Consider the following 21,736-nt stretch of genomic DNA (forward strand, 5'->3'; position numbering starts at 1 on the left):
AAACCCTTTTTCTTGTAAAATGACTTACCATTTTGAAAAGCGTAAGTCATTTTCTGGAAAAGAGCTCATCTATAGATAATTTTATTTGTATATAAAAATTAACTTATATCAAGCTTAATATTATTATATTGATAATAAATTTTATTTTATTTTTAAAAACATTTAAAATATTATATTTTTCAATATTATTAAACATACATATTTAATTATTTATATTTAGTCATATAATAAATTATTAATATAACAAATATAATTTATTATTTTAATAAATTATTTAATATTTCAATTCTATTTTAATAATAAATTTTAAAAATAATAATTTTAAATAATATTATTGACATATTATTGAAAATATTCAATATTAATATTTTAATAACAAATATTTATTACAATTATAAATATATTAATAATAAATGTTTTGTAGTATAAAGGTTAAAATATGTCATAAGTCTATGTACACTTCACATATTTGTAATTTAGTCTTTGTACTTTTATTTTCAAGAATTTAGTCCCTTTACTTTTCAAATTTGAAAATCAAGTCATTGTTGACATCATTAATTTTTTTGTCAATTTTGTTGATGTCACATTTTAAATAAAAATACTCAATAGTCATGTAATTAAAAATGACGTTGTAATAAATCTGAATTTAACATAAAAGTTTTAATATATGCAAAAACAATGTAAAATATAAAATTATAGATCAAAATAAATTCAATTAAATAATGAAAAATAAGAAAATCTCAAATGTATGTTTGTTTAATTGAAAACTACTTTTATGAAACTTTTTTAAGAAATCTACCAAACAACAAAAAATATTTTACACAGATTCATCCAAACACCAGAAAATATTAACTGTTCCAGAAAAATAAATCATATTCCAGAAATCATTTTCCAGAAGTCATTTTCAGTGAAACAAACGGAGCTTTTATCTGTGTCTTGGAAAACATTTTCCAAATGTAATATGTTTTCATGCTTTCAAACCAAACACCGTAAAATTAAGAAAATATTTCAAAAAAAAGTGAACACAGTAAGATATTAGCTGAAATACTGTATCACTAAATTTGATAATTTAAGAACTTTAATTTTCAAATTATTATTTCTGTTCTCATAATTAAATTGCCACTATAAATTCTTTTAACAAATTTCTTAAACTTCAACCTTTACCATTTCACATGTTTGTAATTAGGTTTGATAAAATATAATATAAATTCGAAGTTTATAATCAAATACAAATTTCAATTTTTATTGACAAACAATTTACCTTTTTCACACACTGCATTAAAGTACTATATATTTTTATCATTTTATAATTTATAAGTTCTGTCACATTAGTTCTTGGCAAACAATTTTAATTTTGAAAGATGAGAATTCTTTAGATTTAAGAGAAAAGAAGGTATATACAATAATCGGCTTTACAATTCTCTTCCTGTAATTTCCGACCAACTCTTAAAATTTGGGACCAACCACTTCAATACCAGCTTCTCTCTTTTTCTTTTTCTTTTTCAACTTTTCCCCGTCTACCTAATATGCAAACTCCAGGATAGACAAAATTTTGGCAAAAGCATCCCAAAATTTGGGTAAAAATATATTAAAAAATTGAAAGCTAAACCTAAATTTTGCCAAAATTGCAGGTCCTAATTAGATATATATATATATACATTCTTTTTACAGACAAGCAGCTGGCTTCAATCAGTTAGCTTTGATACGAACTGGCCGGAATCAAAGTCTAGCACGCTGTGATCCAAAAACCCGTGTGGTGCTTCAGTAATTTAATCTTTAGGCGTACCACCGCAACCCATGTCTTTAAACAGCTCAAATTCAGCTATTAAGTTTTGCTAAAAACTGGCTCAAATTGTACTCCTCAGTATATTGTGATTGATCCCAAAGCTCCTCCAAGCCACCAAGAATGGCTTTTAATCCCTTCCCTGTACCCATTAATTTCGGGTCTCCATCGATACCACTATCTGAACGTTTTGAGGCAGTAGCTCCCTGCAAGTCAAAATACATTGGTATCTGTCATCTACAAAGATCTAAAGAGAGGAGATACATTACTTGTATGCAGGTGCAAGTGTCGAATACAAAATGTGTCTTTCACAAATATGTTAAATTTATTTGAAGTTCTTATTCTTTTAGAGGGTCATTACACTGTATCCATGTCAGTATATGCACTGAATATAAGTATTTTAAGAAAAAAGAAGACTTGAAGTAACTTAGAGAAGGAACATGAAAATTCAGTAGATTCCTTTTATTTCTATATATTCTATTGTCTTAGAAGAACTTAAATCTAAACCATCAAGAAAGGGGTTTTTTGGTTTGGGGGGACAGCCTAATTCCTACATGTGGCCACTGTATTCAGGCAAAAGCTTACTAAAGCTTGGAAGAAATTCGGAAAAAAGAAGATAAAGAACCAAAAATAATTTGCAAATTTATCTTGTCTATCACTTGAAAAAGAAATCCAAAGTAAAAACACCTTTTTAGATGTTTCGGCAGAGGCAAATAGATCGAGCAACTGGTCAGTGTTCATGGTTTTCAAACTGGCATTCTCAGCATTGATAACAGCATTGGCAACTGATAGTTTGAACCGTTGCAGGCTCATAACTTTTTCTTCCAGGGTACCACGCATGATGAGACGGTGGACATTCACTACTTTCCGTTGGCCTAATCTATGTGCTCTGTCCATTGCCTGAAAGTGCAAATAAGCCATATATCATTAGATATCACTGATGAATAATATATATTAAGAAAAAAGAAAAACAAAACCAATTAGCAAACTTCAGCAAATGGTAAAACAATTTCAGACAATAAATGTTGAGTGCATGCATCTGTTTGAAATACCTGATAAATAATTGGCAATATATTATATGAACAAATATAGGCTGCCAATAAAAGAGGCATTTGTTTTTTGATAAAGATTAATTTGTAAAAAGTTATTGTAGAACAGTAGTTGTTGAAATGAATTTCATTGGATCATCCAACACATGAATAGCATAATATTCTGTACAAAAATATGTAATATTTAAGTTACCTGATGATCACGCATTGGATTCCAATCATGTTCCATGAAAATGAGGGTATCAGCGGAAGTCAAGTTCAGACCAAGACCACCAACTGCAAAAGAGAGCCTACAATTAAGTAAAACATCATAAAAGAGATTCCCTCAGCAAGAAGAAAAGTCTTACCGTGTGTTGTAAGCAGCAGGGCATCTATAGTTGGATCAGAATTGAAAGCTTTCACAATGTCAAAACGCTTTTCTGGTTCAACTGATCCATCCAGTCGTAGATATGTGACACTGTTTGATGCAAAATATTAAAATTGATAATACTTTAGAGATTTGCACAGAATAAGCACTGTATTCATAGGAAGGCAAAATAAGCTACAAACAGATGCACAAAACGAAGAAGAAAATGAAAAGATCTTGAACTTGGTTTATGGTCTTCGCATACTCTAAAAACCTCTTACAAAGGCAAGTAAAACATAAAAAAATTTACAGTTCTGCAGTTGTCAGCAATAACCTTGGCAATGCAAAGAACCATGATTTCCAACAGGTTCAGAAGAACAAAGAAGCATTGACTAAATAACCAACCTATGAGAGTTTGACACTTGTTTGAACATTCAAGATATCCCTAACTGACTTGATTTGAATAGTGCGTTCTTACAAAGCAAAAAGGGTAAAAGATACTAAAACACCAGACATCAACCTGAAAAGGAAGGACAATCGGAGGACAAGACCATATTTGATTGGATCCAACAGATGATTGCCTCACAATAGGTGTAGAGATTATATTACTCCGCAATGTTACTTGGACTATAGTGTGACTGTCAGATACAAGTACAGTAAAATTCTTCCTGAGTTTTTCCACATATTTGAAGAATCCTTGGAGATCATATCCCCTAGGACCCCAACCCATGTGTCAGGCATAAGGTTCAGAGACTACTACCTTAAGAAAAATAAAGAGTTGGGAGCAACATAGTCTCACCACATATGTAGCAAATGCCTATGAAACCGATTAGATCCACAAGTGACTGGGAAAATAATGTATGTCCTCCATCCTATGTAAGGATGACTAAGCTAAATGGTAAAAGAAGGAATAAGCAATTGCCTTCTTGAACTACACCACAGAATTAAATTAGCCAATGCAAATTGACTACAGCACAGAATAAAGACAAAGTAGGAGAAAATCTCCTTCAACACAGTTCAGCCAATCAAACCATACCTTTAAAGCCTTAAGAGCATATACCATCGGTTTATGACTAAATAATATAAATTTTGTAAATGCAAGTCAAACAAAATGAAAAGTTGATAAAGGATGGACCTTTAACGCATTAACAGCTATGAAGATTAGCAAAAAACAAATTACTTCAATAAAATTTCTTCAGTTGTGTTAAATTAATAAATAAAGAACACAAAATAGTTCCCTAAAAAGCAACAATTCTAATATTCAGCCATGCAGTGGTAATAGAAGACTCACTTCTTCATGTGGGTGTGAAACAAGTCCTTTTCAATAATATCCAGTAAAGCCTGAATGAAAACATTGTTAAAGAGGTAATTCTGAAATGAATCAAACAAGCTCAACTAGCAAGCAAGCAAGCAAGCAAGAGGGATAGGATGACCATTACTTTATGCTGAGCAAATATCAGAACTCTGTGCTGCCCAACTGTGACAGCGCCATCAGAAGCAGAAGTATCCACACCAATTCCACACTCTTCCAGAATCTCCTGAAGAGCAACTAATTTGGGAGAGTGGTGGAGTTTACGAAGTTCAGAAATGACATCTGAATTTGCTGGAAAAAGATCTGACAACTGCGATGTAAGTGACTCTGGAACCTTGTCTCCAACGACAAGCAGGGGATGGCTACAAAGTTTTAGCAAGTATTGCAGTGCCTAAAAATAGCAAAAGGGATATTTACTCAGCCCATAGAAATTAGAAACTTCATGCACTGTGGGGAAAGAAATAAAGAAGAATGAAAGGAATCGAATCATTTTACCTGAAATACATGTGTAGATGCCTTTGGTGAAGTCTGCTTTGCTCCTCCTGCAACTCCAGATTCATCTGTCTTTACCATGCTTGAAATTTCTTGTTTCACATGAGAACCAGAGAACTGTTCATAAAGTAATAATTGGGCAGGGCTAAGGTCACAGTATCTGTCCTGAATGATTTTCTCTGGCAAGTCCGACAAAACCTCATCTTTTGTTCGACGAAGTAGGAAAGGCATGACCTGTTTGTGCAATGCTTCCATAGCAAGTGCCCCAGCTTCAGCATCCTTTGCAGAACATTTAGGATCTCTAGCAGCCAGCAGTGGCTTTCCGTAGGTGGCTTGGAACTGTCAAAATGACATCATATCAACAGTGTTAGATACCAAGATAACAATAATAACCACAGTTTTTAGGTAAAAGAAAACCAAATAATAGAACTTGTTAAAAGCATATCAGACAAGAAACAGTTTCCACATAACTCAGTCATCAGTGATAAGCCTTTTGAGGAAGTATCCTGAATATACATAAAGAACAAACAGCATATCTTATGTGCATGTAAAACAAGAAACCAAAGATAGAGATACCTGTCTCTCTGTTCCAAGAAATCCTGGCATTAGAAAGTCAAAAAGGGACCACAGATCCATGATATTGTTCTGAAAAATAGAAAAAGAGAAAATGAAACTTTCTCAGGATACTGGAAACTCTAATATATACAAGTAAATAGACTTTGACCTTACCTGGATGGGAGTCCCACTAAGTATTAACCTGTGCTGAGCTTTCAGCTGCTTTACTGCCAATGTTATTTTAGATTTAGCGCTTTTGATGATATGTCCTTCATCTAAAATACAGTAGTTCCAGGGAAATTGTGCAAGACACTCAGCATCCTTGCGCACCACATCATATGATGTTATAACTACATTATGCTTATCAAACTGTTCTCTCAAAGCAACACGATCCTGAACAGAACCAACATATTGAAGAGTGGATATCAGAGAAGCATCAATGTATTTTTCTATTTCAAAAGCCCAGTGTCCAACAAGGGTTGATGGACAAACAATTAAGGATGGGGGAGGATCCACATCCTTATTTGAAGCACGATACTCAGCTATCTCAGATGCTACAATTGCTGATGCTTGAAGCGTCTTTCCAAGCCCCATATCATCACACAAGATCCCGTGAAGCTTGAAACGTTTTAAAAAGGCCAACCAGTTTATACCTTCTTGTTGATACCTGAAGGCATGCAAGCAACGGTAAATAAATTATTCTAGGACTGACTACAGAAATGCTGCATTCAATTTGCAAAGCAGTATTGCACAGTGACTTCAGCTTTAAGACCTAGACTAACTAAATTAAAACAGTTGCCTTGCCGATAAGAAGAAAAATAATACATCTCAGGCAGTTGAAGAAGCATTGATCAAAAAATGCATTGCCAATTTCGAGAAGAAAACAAGTGAAGATAAAAGAAAAGATAACAAATATGTGTATGATCAGCATGCACTCCAATAATTGGCACAAATAACATACCAGCCATATCAACCCCATACCCCAAACTACTTCCCAAGAGAGAAACGACCAAACAAGGTCAACTATTGTCCCCAATTCTTCTGTAGATACTTAATGTCAAATCATCAAGAAAATTTTAGACCTCCAAGAAGATACCTCTGATGCCAGATTTAACGCTTCCACAGCCTAGATTCGACCTACAGTTGGTTTTCAGAAAAAGTAGGGAAAGGAGAGTAATTGATAGACCCCAGTACATTAACTTGACCAACTAAACCTCCAGTTCACACTTCAAAACTATAAATATGTGCAAATATTCCCCAGCATACCATGCAGTTGTAGACAAGTGCAGTAAAGAGACGAAACAACACAGCAGTAAACAATAATGCATTCTTATTCAACTAAGAAAGCAGAAGTAGGGAAGGGAAAAAGAATATTCAGAAAAGTAGCAATATTAGTATAGAGACAATCATACCTCCTCAGTGTCACTTTCAATTCAGTGAACAGCTTGTAATCATCAATATGGGAATTATCAAGCAGTTGCTCCAAAAATTTTGCATCTTCTGTATTTCTAGATAAACCTTCACTCAGTCCAACAGGTGGAGGAAGGCCTCTTGCTAATGGAAGAAGAGGCACCAGGGCAGCAAAACTGCGTGTCACACTCTGTCTGACAGAATGATCACAATCACTCATACACCTAAGAAGAGGGACAACTAACAAAGGTGCATATGGAACCAGCTCCACACTCAATCCTTGAACAAGTAAAGTAATAAGCATGCCGGCACCTTGTCTGGCATGGACAGACGTCACATCCCCCAACATTGGAATGGCATTCTCAATCACAGCCCGCATTACATTTACAGTCATAGACTTGGCCATAGTCATAATACACCTGGATGCGGCCAATCTAACTGCCACATGGGAATGACTAATGCATTTGAATATGCAAGGAAGAAGCATAAGCAGTTTAGGTTTTAAGGATTCATCCAGTACTGGAGCAATAGAACGTACAACCTGACAAAAATAAATTATAGATACATGAGAAATAAATTAATCACAGATACCCACGAACACCATCGATTTCCAAGAAAAGACATACCAGAAACAAGTATCATTTTCCACCGTACATTAACAGAGAGAAATAATGTACCTACAGCATTCTGTATGGGAAGAGTGATGGGTCCAAGTTATTATGATGATTATGCTGTTTTCCCACAATCAACATTAACCAGTTAAAAAAGAAGTCAATGACACTAAAACCACTAATTCCAGAGAACTGAAAACCCAAGTCTGAATTATTCCTTCCTCTTCTGATACTATGAACTTAGGAAACTAATGTCACCATGAAATAAAACAATGTAAAGGAGGTGATTATCATTACATACAGAGATCCATTAGTTATGGTCACATCTGCTTCCACCAGATGGGCTGATCTAACCCAGATGTATTTCACTCATTTCTTTCAGATGCATTTTTTTTTTTGTTAAATTTAAGAGCAACTTAGATTTTGTTTCCAAAAGTTAAACGAGAAGACATAAAATGGCAAAAGAGAATTAAAAACCAGGATCTAAATCCAGTGCCGTTGAGCACTATCATTAAAGAATATCTAGCTTATGCACTTTAGAAATTCAACATACTTTGAGCCAATTATGCCACCAAGTTTCACATAATAAGTTAACTAATCTAGAGATGCATGCATGAGTTGGGGTGCTCCTCAGGGAGGAGGGGGCAAGGGCCTTGGCCCCCTTGGTTAAGCGGAATATTATCATTTTTTAGCCCCTCCCAATTATCAGGTAATCAATTTCAGCCCTTCTTAAACAAAAATTTTACCTTTGGCCCCCCAAATTTTAAAATTTTATTTCAGCCCCCCCTCCCCCCCCAATTACCAATTTACTGACTTTGCCCATGTGTGAATTTGTATTTTTTTTTTTTTTGGGGGGGGGGATTACACCAAAAACAAAGTCTAACAAGCCATATCAACGCTGTCAATCAACATAACAGGAAGAAATTTTCGGAAGAAGAAATTAAGAAAAATCAAGGAAGATAATGACCTGGATATTATTAATCAAGATCTGAGGATCTTTGACAGATTCAACAGCCTGCACAATTTGATGATCTTCTGAAGGACTGCTAGGCAAAAGAACTTCAGTAATGCAATCCCAGACTTTGGGAAGCTTCTCAAACAATGTAGGACCAAACTTCTCACATAAATGTCTCAATGCTAGTTCTGACCCTCTTCTGCTAATAAAACCTTCCACTTTTGATCGATCTTCAGCACCAGCTAGCATGTGAACCTTTGATTTTGGTTTTCCCGTACTAGTACCAAAGGAGAGGAAATCCTGGTCATCAATAATCTCCATGGAATTGATAACTGCAGCTTGAGGAGTCTCAGAAGGATCTGAGCACGTCAAACTACAAATATTCTTTATTAACTTATCATTTGGGCTGGGCTTGCGAGCAATGCAATGATAAATAAGTTCAGCAAGTGCCTCTGCTGCCTTTTGTTGCAGTATTTCCTCCTAAACAATGTATGAGAAATATATCAGAACCAAATCTAATTTTCTGTCACCAAAAACAAAAAACAAAAATATCATCTTAAAAATAATACCTGTTCTCTTTTAATTGAGGCCATTAAAGGCAAAATTATAGGATTAAGTCGTGCAGGAAGCTCTGACATCCAGACAACAGCGGCAGCAACCAAAGAGGTCACTGTAACATGCAAATTACTCTGGGCGGAAAAACAATTTATTGAATTGTCAAGAAAATCAATGTATAGACTACCATATCACAACAGTAAAATTGAATCACAAACAAACCTGAACACATTTTAAATAGCCTGAAGTTGCTATAAGGCGTTGTTTTGCTGACTCTATATCATCAATATTCCTTTTCATTGATTCATTCTCAGCATTATCATTAGATAATAACGACAATTTTGATGCAAAACTGATCGCCTCATCCACAGTTACACTTTCTACGTTAACTTTCATAGTTGACAATATATCCACAAACATGCCAGATGATTCAACAGCATGTAGTAATTGACTAGCTTCATTGCGCATCTTAGCAAATGTCCTTGACAGCTCAGCATAAGGTAGAACTGAATCTTTAGTAGGGAATGCAGGGTCAGAACATGCTAGCAAATACAACAACCATTTTCTAAGATGATCTGGAAAAGAATGTATAATTTCCTGGTTTCCTGATGAATCCCTGCTTTTGATCTCTTTGAACCAAGAAATAAGAACCACAGATGCCACCTGAGAAAAAATGAAAAATAATTGACAAATAGAATATATGACAGAGCAATTTTTCCTGCTGCACATAATTAGAAGCTACCTGTCTTTGAACTCCAGACAAGGAGGTAAGTGCATTCCACAGTGGATCAACTACATACTGCAGAGAATTTGCCTGCAACTTGGATGCAAATATCCCCAATGCTGAAGCAGTAATGACTCTAGTATTTGTCACAGACATTTCTGCATCAGCACCGACAATTATCTTCACTAAGTTGGAAGAAGTATCCCCATTATTTTCCTGAGAAACAGCTCCTCTCACAGAATCCAATCCAGTATTTCCATAAGATTCATTCTCAAGCTTCACAGCTTTCATTTTAGCTGCTGCTTTATGGTGACTCTTTCGAGGAAGAGCAACCGGCCAAAACATTTTTGTAGCATCTAATGTTGAACCATAAGAAGTAGTTGCAAGTTCAATCCAAGATGACATAAAGGATGCTGCGGCAACTTCCAAGTCCCCAACTGGGCACTAGAATCATTAAGAAAAACATGTTTTAGAACAACGCAGGAGGTAGAAATAGCCCAGTAAATAGGATGCAGACAAAAGGTCTAACACAAAAATTAAGCACAGTTCAGAATCCCAACCCCAACAAAAAGGGGGGAAAAGCATATCCCTAATTCAATATCACTCTACTAGTCAGTTCAAAAGCTTGAAAAAGACACTTCTCCATCACCAAAAAGAAAACGACAAATCTAGCCAGCATAGACCAAATATTATCTCTGATGATTATTTTGATTTCTGACAATAGAGGATAACTAAAAAGGTGCTAAAGCAACAGGAAAAAATTTCTGAAACTAAAGTTGAAGTCTAACAGAGTACAGTGAGCAAGGCCTCCTAAGCTGCTTGGAATAAGCTCAGAATCTAAAGGATATAAATGTATTTTACTTATAATGTCCTTTCTCTTCTGATAAGCAGTGTCTAGGATATTTGCATATGTAAGTTTCATGACACCGGTGTTGCCAAGAAAATTTTCTGTAATAAAAGTAAACTTGCCCAAGGAAAATGCTAGAAAAGCTCCAAAAGGAAGTTTAGCCTAAACTGCTTGGAAACAGCTTCAACAAAAATGACATGTTTTCTGTTGATTGGAAATTAGCAATGGCTTTTATTGGCACCAAACACCTAATGAGCTGTTTTGTGATGGATTTCACCTCATCACAGAGTATGTAACAATATAGCCAAGGTCTTTTGATGTCAAACATGATTTAGCTTTGACGATTGCTATTAATGCTTTAATTGCTCACCAATGCTTGCCTAGATTCACCAAAACAAGCAAATTTCATAGCTTTTTATTCAGCTCTGCAGTACATCTATGAGATTTCTACCCCAATCCCATTTCAGGAAAACAAAATCTAGTCCAACTCAGTTAATATCTATGCACTTCTTTTTTATCCAACAGGAGAAATTTCGTGCATAATTTTGCATGTACTCAATATCGACCAGTAAACAGACAGGCAGTGTTTCAAAGATCCATTTCATATGTTTTCAACTGTAAACATGTATGCAACAATATAGAAATAGGCATTGGCACCAATGGTTTATGAAAGGAACAAAAATAGGATTCTTTCCATGGTTTGACTCATTGCTTTTTTTTATTGCGATAAGTCGCAACAACAGCACTCACTACACCCATTTCCTCACCCAGCTAATTCAGTGATCACTTGAATCTCTCAACTGAAAAAGGTTCATACTTATCTCTTGAAACTTCAGCTAAAACACAATAAAACGAGGCTAGAATAGTGAGTTTAGGTACCCTGGACTCTAAAACAAAGAGCAAGTTCACCTATGGTGACAAGGAAAAGAGAAATGACTTGTAATAAAAGTTCCTAACGTGAGAACTAAATAAAACATTAAAATAAGAGTCTATAACAGAACATTAAAAAAAGGGTCCTCATATCTGAATTGGTCAAACTATAGGATTTCACATGCATTGACCCCTTCAAGCTTCAAGAATCCAATTACATTGCACCGCAAAGGAAAAAATGAGCATGACACAGTCAAAAACAGAAGATCCAAAAAAGAAATTTCTAAATCTACCCCTTCTGGTACAAACATAAGTTAATACAACTGAGATGAAAAACTGAAACAGAAGAATCAATTTACCGTTCAAAAGAACAAAAAGAACATATACCATACTATAAACATTGAAACAGGCCGTGACTTATTTTCATATTATAGTGAATTATTAAAGAATAAGAACTGAGTAAATAAAAAGAAAGCATGAAATTGCAACTTCTGATAATTTCTAGTGAAATACCTGCACAAGCAATCTCCATACCCTCTCAGAACACTGAAGAATTTCCTCATTGGATTCTAGGAGCAGGTTCTGGAATACAATCCTCAGGGTATCACCCAGAATAAAAGATGGCCAAAAGGAACTACCAGAAGGCTCAGAAATGCTCCTTTTATATCCAGCTTCAAGAAGTCTCTCCTACAAAATAAAAATTTCAAGTTAATAATCCTTCAAAGAGTATGCAAATATTTATATTTAAAAACTTTGCAAGCAAATACATATCCCTAAATTGGAAACATGCATGAGGCATGCCCAAACTAGATAATCCTAATAACCCAAATATGAAGCCAGCTAGTCAAATAATAATAGTTTTGTGTTTTGAAAAAATTTACGAGAGATACTCAAAAATTAAACACTGTAGACAAGCAGTTTACCAAAGTAAGGATTGCTGAGTGTCGAACTGATGTAATACTGTGCCTCATGAAGGGCCATAATCGTGGTGCCAACATAGACAACATATATGGATTTTCCTGCAAATCTTTCGCTTCTCCAACCTCGTCAACATCAACTACTTCATTTAGATCAAAATTCTGCTTCTCTTTAGCTGTTGATGTCCCAAACATCTTGGGCATCATATCTTCTTGGGAGTATATTTCAGCCAACAGATTCATAACACTGCAACAATAATATTCATGATAAGGAGTAAAACAGGGTTCCACAATCTCCTCCAGACCTTACTGCTAAATCTAAACTACTATACAACTACATGAAAAAGTCATATTCAAATGAGTGAGACAATATCAAAGATTGCAATTATTTTTTCACACCTTGCATTAAACTAAGTGCTTTTGTTAAAAAAATTAGCTGAAGAAAACACTTAAGGAACAGACAAGGCATGACATGGAACAAACTTAACTGAAATATTAAAGAAAGAAAATAAACCATACATAGCACATTTTCTCAATTCTGTTTAACTGCATAACAGTAACCAAAAGCAATGCTGAAAACACCCTTAATCTAACAGTTCACATTCAGTTTGAGAGATTCCTCTTATCCCTTTTCTTTCTTTGTTTATTTAAGCATGCACTTGCAGATCTTGTCTTTTTGACTCAAATGTTCTGTATTTAAACACAATTGAGAACATAAGCTCTGTATTATCATTTTCTTTTGTTAATATTTCTATTTTTTTAGTTCTGAAGATTGTAGAAATATGTAAATGCTGGTTGCCATACATTTCCAGAATGCACTTGCAGATTCATTTGGAGTTAAGAATGAATACAACAGCCAGCAGGCCCTGAGCAGTGTATAACACGTTTCAACCTTTTATCATTTTTTAATCATTCACTTTCTCGACCCTGAATGCTACTACTGTCTTATTAAAAACTCTTGGATGGAATTGTAGAGGTTTGGAGAATTTGAGAATTTTCAAAGGGTCTGCCTCTTTAGTTGAAAATTAGTAAAATGTAAAGTCAGCAGTAAAAAAAAAAATAAAAGGTAGATTTTTTGTGTGCATATAAATCATATCAGCAAGAATCGCATTGCTTCATAATTGACATGCTCAAATGCAGTATTTAGTCAAGATATTGCATTTTCAGTTTAGAATCCTGATAACCTTTTCCTTAAGAGCAAATGTTTTCAAATGTTTCTAATGACAAAAACCAGTCATTTCTTACAAGTCCTAGACAAGTTCAATAAAAAAAACACCTGCAGTTGCAATGCAACTCTGCAGCCAGGTAATGCATGGAAAAGACGCCTTCCAAAGGATTACACTTACAGCCACAAATTGTACATATGAGAATTGAATACTAAGAATATATTAAAAGTACTCCAGAAGTTTAAGGTTTTGCAATGTATCATTTCTAACTTCAAAAAAATTTTCATCAGGAAATGCAAAATTAGTATAGCATATAGAATTAGTGCATCGACTCAAAAAGGTTACATTAGGTTCTATTCCCCCCACATTACAAAGAATTTGATGTAATTTTTTAGTAAACAAGAAAATGTGAAAATATTTACCTGCTAGTGGATGGACTAAGGTCATCCAAATCAAGTAGTATATCCCAAAGCAGCATAACAATTGAATGCAGTGATTGACCTTTTAAGGCAACAATAGCATCTGCAGCAGGTATCAAAGCATCTGCAGCCACAGCTCGTACATCATCATCAGGGTCCTCCAATCCAGCTTTACAAGCAGGAAGAACATAGCCAAGCAAATCTTGCAGCATCTCCTAGAATGCACAATGGATTGTGATAACAAAGTTAATGAAAAGGTCAAATTGAAAAAGAAAATTCAACTTGAATAAAAACCTCACACATTGCGTTTAAAACACAGCATATCAAAAGAGACAATGCAGATGGATGGGCTATGATAACAAAAATCCTACTAAAACATAGTCTAATAAAATGAAACTGACCATAAGTCATGACAAGTGAACTACATGGAACACAAAATCCAATAATAGAAAATATTAAGTGCCTATTACCATTTCATCTATTTTCCCCCAGTCTCGGTACTTTAGAAATGAGACAGGATTTTGTTACTTCAGTTGAAACACATTGATAATTTGTGACCTTGCAACTTCATTTATTAACAGATTAGAGAGCACCGCTAGCAAAGGCTAATTATTCTAGAGAAACAGTTATGAACATTTCATTTATTAATAAAAGATCAGGCAAAACTGCTTCCAAAGGATAATTTAGATAGACAACAGTTATTTCCCAGAAAATATAGAATTTACATAGTTAAGAGTATTGCTTTCAAAGGCTAATAATTATAGAGAAAGAGTTGTAGAAGTTGATTTATTAAAAGATCAGGTAACACTCCTTCCAAACACTAATTATGATCAACAATTGTTGCATAAGATATTGAATTTGCATACTTAGAAGAGGCAAAAGAGTACTGAAGACAACAAATTCCTTACCTGTCGAACAGCAACCAAGTACTTGATACCCAAAAGGCTTCCATGACGAATTTCCCATTCTGGCCTACGCTGAACAAAGAAGGACGACAAAATAAAAACCACCATACAAACGGTAAGAATGGAGCACCTACAGCCTTCACTAAAATCAAGGATATTGACCAAGAGCTTATCAGGTCTTTACCTGCATTTGCAACAAGACATTCAATGTTTCATGAACTAATGAAGGGTGCATGTACTTAAAAGTAGCACCTAATGCTTGTGCACAAGTTTCTCGTACTGGAGCAACAACCTGATCAGATACGTAGTCTCCGAAACTGCAGGAGAAAGATATAAAACAATAAACATAAGGACATAATTTCTTAAACAAACAACAATTTCTCATCCACTAACGTTAAAAGTGTACTAAATAAATCGCAATTTTTCATCAAATGAAACCAATTATATAACTTGCGACACAGAGGAAACAAGGCATACCGGTCTAGTGATAGCACACACAAGAAGCGAACTGCACAGTCCTGAAGAAATTCACAATTCTTAAGCCAGGAATGCCTGGCTAGCTTAACTAAGTTGATAAGTTCGCAATTTTCAGGTAGATCTTTTAACACATCTGAATTTGCAAATGCACCCTTATCTTCATAGTAACTTTTTGGCTCTTCCACTACAACAGCTTCTTTAGACTGGTACATCACATCATTGTCATAAAATTCAGTCTCCATCTTCATAGAACTAATATCATGTTGACCGTTAAACTGCCCTGAGGGAAAGGTCCACGCACTATCCTCAATCTTAATTGCAACATCAAAGCCACCATGCTGGTCTGCAGAGGGGACTTTGTCCAACACCAGAAATGGTTCATCTTCAATCTTTGGCTTCTTCAGATTTGGCTCCAATTCATCTGGTGAAACTTGCATATTCAAATCAATTTCTCTCTCTCTCTTAATTTTACTTGGATATTCTATATCTTTTACTTCAAGAAACAGCGCATCATCTGAGTTCAAGTCAGGCAAATATACTCCGGCAGAACCACCATGATGTGTTAAAATTTCTCTCAAAGCCATAACACTACCATGGCGAATCTCCCAAACTGATAAAAACACAGTCAAAAAAACTATCATCAGATTAGAAAGTAAAAAATGAGTAATATAACTCCTGAAGTTCATAAAGAAAAAATGCTAACCAGGATCAAACATATCAAGAATGAGTTGTTCGACAAAACTACGGAAAGGCCAACGGCCGTCCCCATCATGATCAGAGCTGTCTTCATCAGTAACAGCATCAAACTACACATAAAGCCAAGATTATTTGCTAAGCATGGTAGCTTAAAACAGAAGCAACACAGAAGAAGCCATTTATCTCTTTGAAAATTAAATGACGAAGAAAATACCTCATAAATCCTTTTTGTAACCTTACAAACTAAACCAGTCTTATAACAAGGAAATTCCAAATTTTTACCCTAGCCAACAATGGTACCTAACATCAACTATCCGATAGTTTGCTGGTTTAGTTAAGGTTTTTCATCTTTATTAACTTTTGATCTTGTAGCTGCAACAGGGTATAACAAAGAGATGGAGCAACATAGCTGCAAGCTACATTTGCCAGCCTTTTAACAGAGAAATTCCAATTTTTACACAAAACAATGGTCATTTGTAAAATCAACTGTCTGATAATTTTCTGGTATAAGGCTAGAAAGCAAAGGCTTTCTATCTTGATAACCATTTTATCTTAATAACTGCAAGGTGCAGCAATTTTACTCCAATTGGCTGATCCCATTTCTCCAAACATCAACCTATTCAACAATTAATCCTTTCCATCGATAAAGAATGCCCTTTTGACTTGACTCCAGAGACACCAACCACTTTTACTCTAAACAAGATTTAAGGACATTCTCATGAATTTACAGACATGTTGCTTGCACACAGTAAGTTTTATGCATTAAATCATAACTGAAGGATGAATAAGTTATCTAGCAAATATCGCAAAAATTCACAAATACACAAGATAAATGTGCACAGAAGTTCTAGAACAATGAGAAAGAATGTTTTGAGTAATAGTGGTGGTGAGACAGAGAAAAGATGAATAAGCATTTAAGTTTTCTAAAGTAAGTCACGCTTACTGTAGGGGTAAGCCTCAAACCATGAAATTCATTCTAAAAGCAGATTAATGTTAAAATAATTAATTTAAGCAAAAGGTTTATTACTCCTACAACTTCTGGTTAAGTAAAGCAAATGTAAACTTGCAAATATTTGTTCATAAAATTTTTGTCACTGCAGATATTTATATTTTCATGTAGTAACAAAAAAAGATCAAACAGACTGTTCAAGTTCTTTCATATTTTTTTATTCATTTCTTTGAATCCTAAATAATTTAACAAAAATATATATTTCTATATAAAACCCTATATATACATATCAAAAAATTGAAACTAGTTCCTGGACCTTAATGTCAAAGCAATCAAATAACAAATAAATCCTAACTCTAGAATTTCAGAGAAGTTGTCACATGTGCTGTAAGCAAAGAAAGAAAAGGACTTCCGTTATGTCTATTAAACAAAAAATGGTGTAGTACTAAACTGATATAAAGTTTGGCATTCAACATAAATAAATAAAACATTAGATTTAACTATTAGAAACTCCCGGACCAACACTATGAATGTGTATGTTAATTACGAAGTCAGATATTCAAATACCTTACTCGAACCTAATGGATCAGGACATGCTCCTCTTGGAGTTGATACATTATGAGCAGGTGATAACTCTGTATCTCCATCATCAGACCAGCCTTTTGCTTGATCTTTCGAATTTATTTTAGCTTTTCGCTTTAACATATTCAACTCCCTAGCACTTGGCCTTCTTTTAGAAATAACATTAGGTACCATACGTGAAACAAATTGCTGGATGTTATTTACAGATGGTGGCGTGTAAAATCTATTATCTAACCCATTTCCTTGGTGGTATTTGTGAACTACAAGGTCCTCATCTCTAATCATATCACCGACATCCATGAACTGCTCACACATATCCAAACCTGCCCATAACAACCAAGTCTGATGTAAGGAAACCACATAATGGGAAGTATAACAAACCAAACTCAGTAGACTCTCATGAACGCAATAAAGGAGAAGATTGAGGATAAAAATAAAAATAAAAAAAGTCACATAAGCAAACCAAATTAACCATTTCTGAAGTAAAAAATATAACACTATAAAAAAGGGTAAACTGCCACAAATTACAAAAAAGAAAGAAATGTAAAGATAAAAATGCATGTATAAGTGTCAAACCCACAGCAGAAAGTCCTACTCTTTACACCACCAACCTTCCTTGGTCATTTATTTCACAGGAACTGGATACAGTTGCAGCATAGGCTTTGTTTATGGCTTTATGCTCATAAAAAATTGCACTTTCAACATGTTTTGGACATAAAAAGTTCATTTACTTTTGGATTTTTTTCCATAAGGAAATTGAAGCCACTTGACAGTTGACAGCAACCTTCAGAGGGAAAATGACCCCCCCCCCCTAAATTCTCATTTTGACATATGTTAGCATTAGAATATGGGAGTATCAGGTCCCACCCACAAATTCCATCTTATATCACATTTAAAGTTTTAAAAGGGCAAAGCATATGCAAGATTAAAGGTATAGCAAGATCAACAAGGTTTTCAATGGTCAAAACGAATTTCTATATGATTAGTTTTAGGCAGAAATTAATAGTGATATGTTTTACTCTACTTCCAAACAAAAGACGTTGAATCTATAACTGGAACCTACAGGGCACCAATCTATCAATGGTCCTCGGTATCTTAGTTAATATTAAGCAATTTTGTTAACTTCAGGCTAAGGACCGATCTAAACAACTTCATCTAAATGGAACCTAATTGAAGACTTCCAATATTAAAAACACAATTCAAAAGTTTCCAAGTTCTGGAAGTAACATAATCAACATTTCCTACTTAGATTACAGTTAAGCGTAGAATAACTGGCATATATAGAAATTGTATACAACAAATCTCAACTTATTCCATGCAGTGGACTTTTGCCAAGCAAGCTTAGACACATGTATGTACATCAGTCATACTGTGTACTGACACCATATCACTAAAGAAATATCTGCCAAGATTGTTTCAATTCCAAGCCAAATATATTTCGGTTTGACACATTTTAAACCTAAAGATCATAAAGGGAAAACAGAATGATAATCCACTAGTTCATAAACGCTAGCCAATGTACAGATGAATGGAAACAAAAAAATCAATCATTCAAACTTACAAAGTAGCTCAAAATTTTGACCTCCTAACGACATTGCCAACTTTTCCCCTAATCGAATCATCTCATACAAACTTCTTTCCCATTAATTTTCTCATAAATTACACGCACATCTTTCAATTACCATACAGTAATAAACCGAAAGTCAAACGCAATAAAAATCTGAAAGTATTATTACCGCATAATAAACCCATAAAAAAAGGTACTAACCTAGACGTCTTTTTAGGTTCTGTTTTTGGCGAGCCAATCTCTCTTTAGGATTCTTTAAGTTATCATTCGCAATATCATACTCCTGTGTTCGAAACGTTTCAGTGTTATCGTTAGCACAGAAAATATAACGTGATAAAAGATACTTGGGCTAAATTCTTCAAATAAAATGGAGATAATTAACCTGTCCACCTGAGGCCAATAACGCACCAAACTCCAACACCTTGTTGATGTCAAAGCTGTTAAAAGAATTATACAAAGAAATATGTCACTAAAACAAGAAAACTAGATATTGTATAGAAAAATCCATACTTAGAAAGATGCAAACTGAAATCCATGACAAGTGATATTTTTAAATCATAAAGTTCTGGTAAATCTGATAAACAACCTTCTAAATGAAACACCTGATACAATTTTAGAATGTAACTCAGGTGATACCACCACATCTTTGACATTAGCAGATACCCCAGCCCCAGTCATCTTTGCTCCAACAGAAGAGAATAAATCAGCCAGAGAAGTGTGCTTAACATTTTGAGCAATAGCCCCTATGGCATGAGCAGCAGCAACCCTCGTTTCCCAATTTTTACTGTGAAGATATGAAGAAACCTAATTGCAACAAACAATGGTGTTCAGGCATATGTTAAAAATAATAAAAAGAACATGAAGGAGAAAAAAAACGTTGAAACACATAATTAGAAAATTTGAACTTCACAGAATAATTAGGTAAAATAATCAAAACAATGCTTAGGCCAACCCCTCTACCAATTAGTAAACACAGAGACTTGAGCACAACTCAAAAAATTAACTCAATTGTACAGCATTCTAAATACACAACACCAAGTAAAATACATTTAAGATAAAATTTGACCAAGTATCTTAAAGTACAGTGCCGATGATTTTTCTAGGTTGATAAAAATGAATAATTTCATAGAATACTGCAATGCAACAATTTGAAATAACAATGTTTAACAAATTCACGGTTTAGAAAGCACAATCACAATTGCAAGTGCCAAAAAACCAAAACATGGAGAGGTATAAAATTTATGCATTGAAAAACATTGTTCTCCTCTGATGTTCTTGGAACAAAAGAACATCGTAGTGTAAATTCCTCATGATCCTAATTTAGCAGAGTTCACTACCACACCCCCTAACGAGCTTATTCTTCCTTATGTATGGAACAATATAAAATGTAAAGGCTTCCCTGAAATCTTGGGTCAAAAAATGAAAACAACTAATCATTAAAAGAAAGAACTGATTGCAGTACATTAATATGAAAACAAAAAAATAGGGAAATATAGTGTCTTTTTTTCTTCCTCAATATAACAGGCTGCAAAATTAGCCAAATAAAAAACCATGAAAACTCACTAATCAGACTGAATTAATAGCTAAGAATGCATAAAAATAAATAAAAAATAAAAAACAGAAAATTTGAAACCAGTACCTTCTTGAGAAGAGAACTCAAATCCTGCGGATGCGATTTGGCGATATCACCAATCTGCCGCGCTGCAGTGAATCTCGTCGCTTGCGTTGAACCAGCTTTTTAAAAACAAAATGAGTCAAAGAAACCAAAACGAAATGCTTCTTGAATTTCGCAAATTTCAAATCAGATCCAAATGAAAAAAAATTGAAATTAAATTGTTCTAAAAACAAATTTTAAAAGAAAAAAGGATACTGTCCAACAGAGTGAGTAAACGATTGAGACGCGAGGATTGTTGCTGAGCCATATAACTGAAACTCTCGTCGGATTATATAATTCGTCAGTAATTCTTCGGCATCGTCTTCGATCATTCAATTTGAAAATGAAAAAAAAAATACAGAGGTAATTCTTCGCTTGTTGAAAACAAAAAAAAAAAAAAAACGTTGAAAGAAGGGAACTGTTGAATTCGACGTCGTTTTTTTCTCTTTTTTTCTGTTGAATCTGTTTGGCTTTCGTTTTCTGGCACTGGTTTTCTTCTATTCTGTATATAATTTTTTATATATTCGAGATTTGGTGATAAACGATAAGAGAATGGAAGAAAGAGAAAAAGGGATAGATGGGTAAAGTTAGGGTTACCCATAAAACGACGGCGTTTGCATGAGTCTTAGGAAGAAGAGAATGGCGTTGCTGGTTTTTTTTTTTTTTAATTTGTCAAAGGGTAGTGTAATTTTTTAAATTTTAAATTTAATTTTTATATTTTAATTTGGACACATTAAATTTCTTAATTTTTTATTTAAAAAATTAAATCCTCTATCTAATTTCGCAATTACAAATGTTCACATGGCAATTTTAAAAAAGTTAAAATAATATTTTAACCTTAAATGTTCACAATTTTTGTTGATTTGATTATTATTTCTTTTTCGTAATAACAGTG

At 34.1% G+C, this 21,736-nt stretch overlaps 1 protein-coding gene across 1 annotated transcript; it reads right to left on the reverse strand.

The window, feature by feature from the left end:
• Window positions 1-1,346: 1,346 nt before the first annotated feature.
• On the reverse strand, window positions 1,347-21,536 carry LOC108463790 (TATA-binding protein-associated factor BTAF1). The gene is made up of 27 exons (XM_017763704.2): window positions 21,058-21,536; window positions 20,827-20,921; window positions 19,774-19,991; window positions 19,570-19,624; window positions 19,389-19,470; window positions 17,606-17,943; window positions 16,097-16,199; window positions 15,394-16,003; window positions 15,101-15,233; window positions 14,920-14,988; window positions 14,015-14,226; window positions 12,433-12,673; window positions 12,023-12,196; window positions 9,811-10,236; window positions 9,291-9,731; window positions 9,083-9,202; window positions 8,526-8,993; window positions 6,950-7,488; window positions 5,712-6,204; window positions 5,559-5,627; window positions 4,986-5,321; window positions 4,618-4,881; window positions 4,470-4,519; window positions 3,180-3,289; window positions 3,026-3,108; window positions 2,471-2,683; window positions 1,347-1,989 (listed from the first exon to the last, which is right to left on the reverse strand). The coding sequence occupies exons 1-27, from the start codon at window positions 21,107-21,109 to the stop codon at window positions 1,819-1,821; spliced, it is 6,165 nt and encodes a 2,054-aa protein (XP_017619193.1). The 5' UTR covers window positions 21,110-21,536; the 3' UTR covers window positions 1,347-1,818.
• Between the last annotated feature and the right edge of the window lie 200 nt (window positions 21,537-21,736).

This window comes from Gossypium arboreum, chromosome 13, assembly GCF_025698485.1.
Source record: "Gossypium arboreum isolate Shixiya-1 chromosome 13, ASM2569848v2, whole genome shotgun sequence".
NCBI classification, from domain to species: Eukaryota; Viridiplantae; Streptophyta; class Magnoliopsida; order Malvales; family Malvaceae; genus Gossypium; species Gossypium arboreum.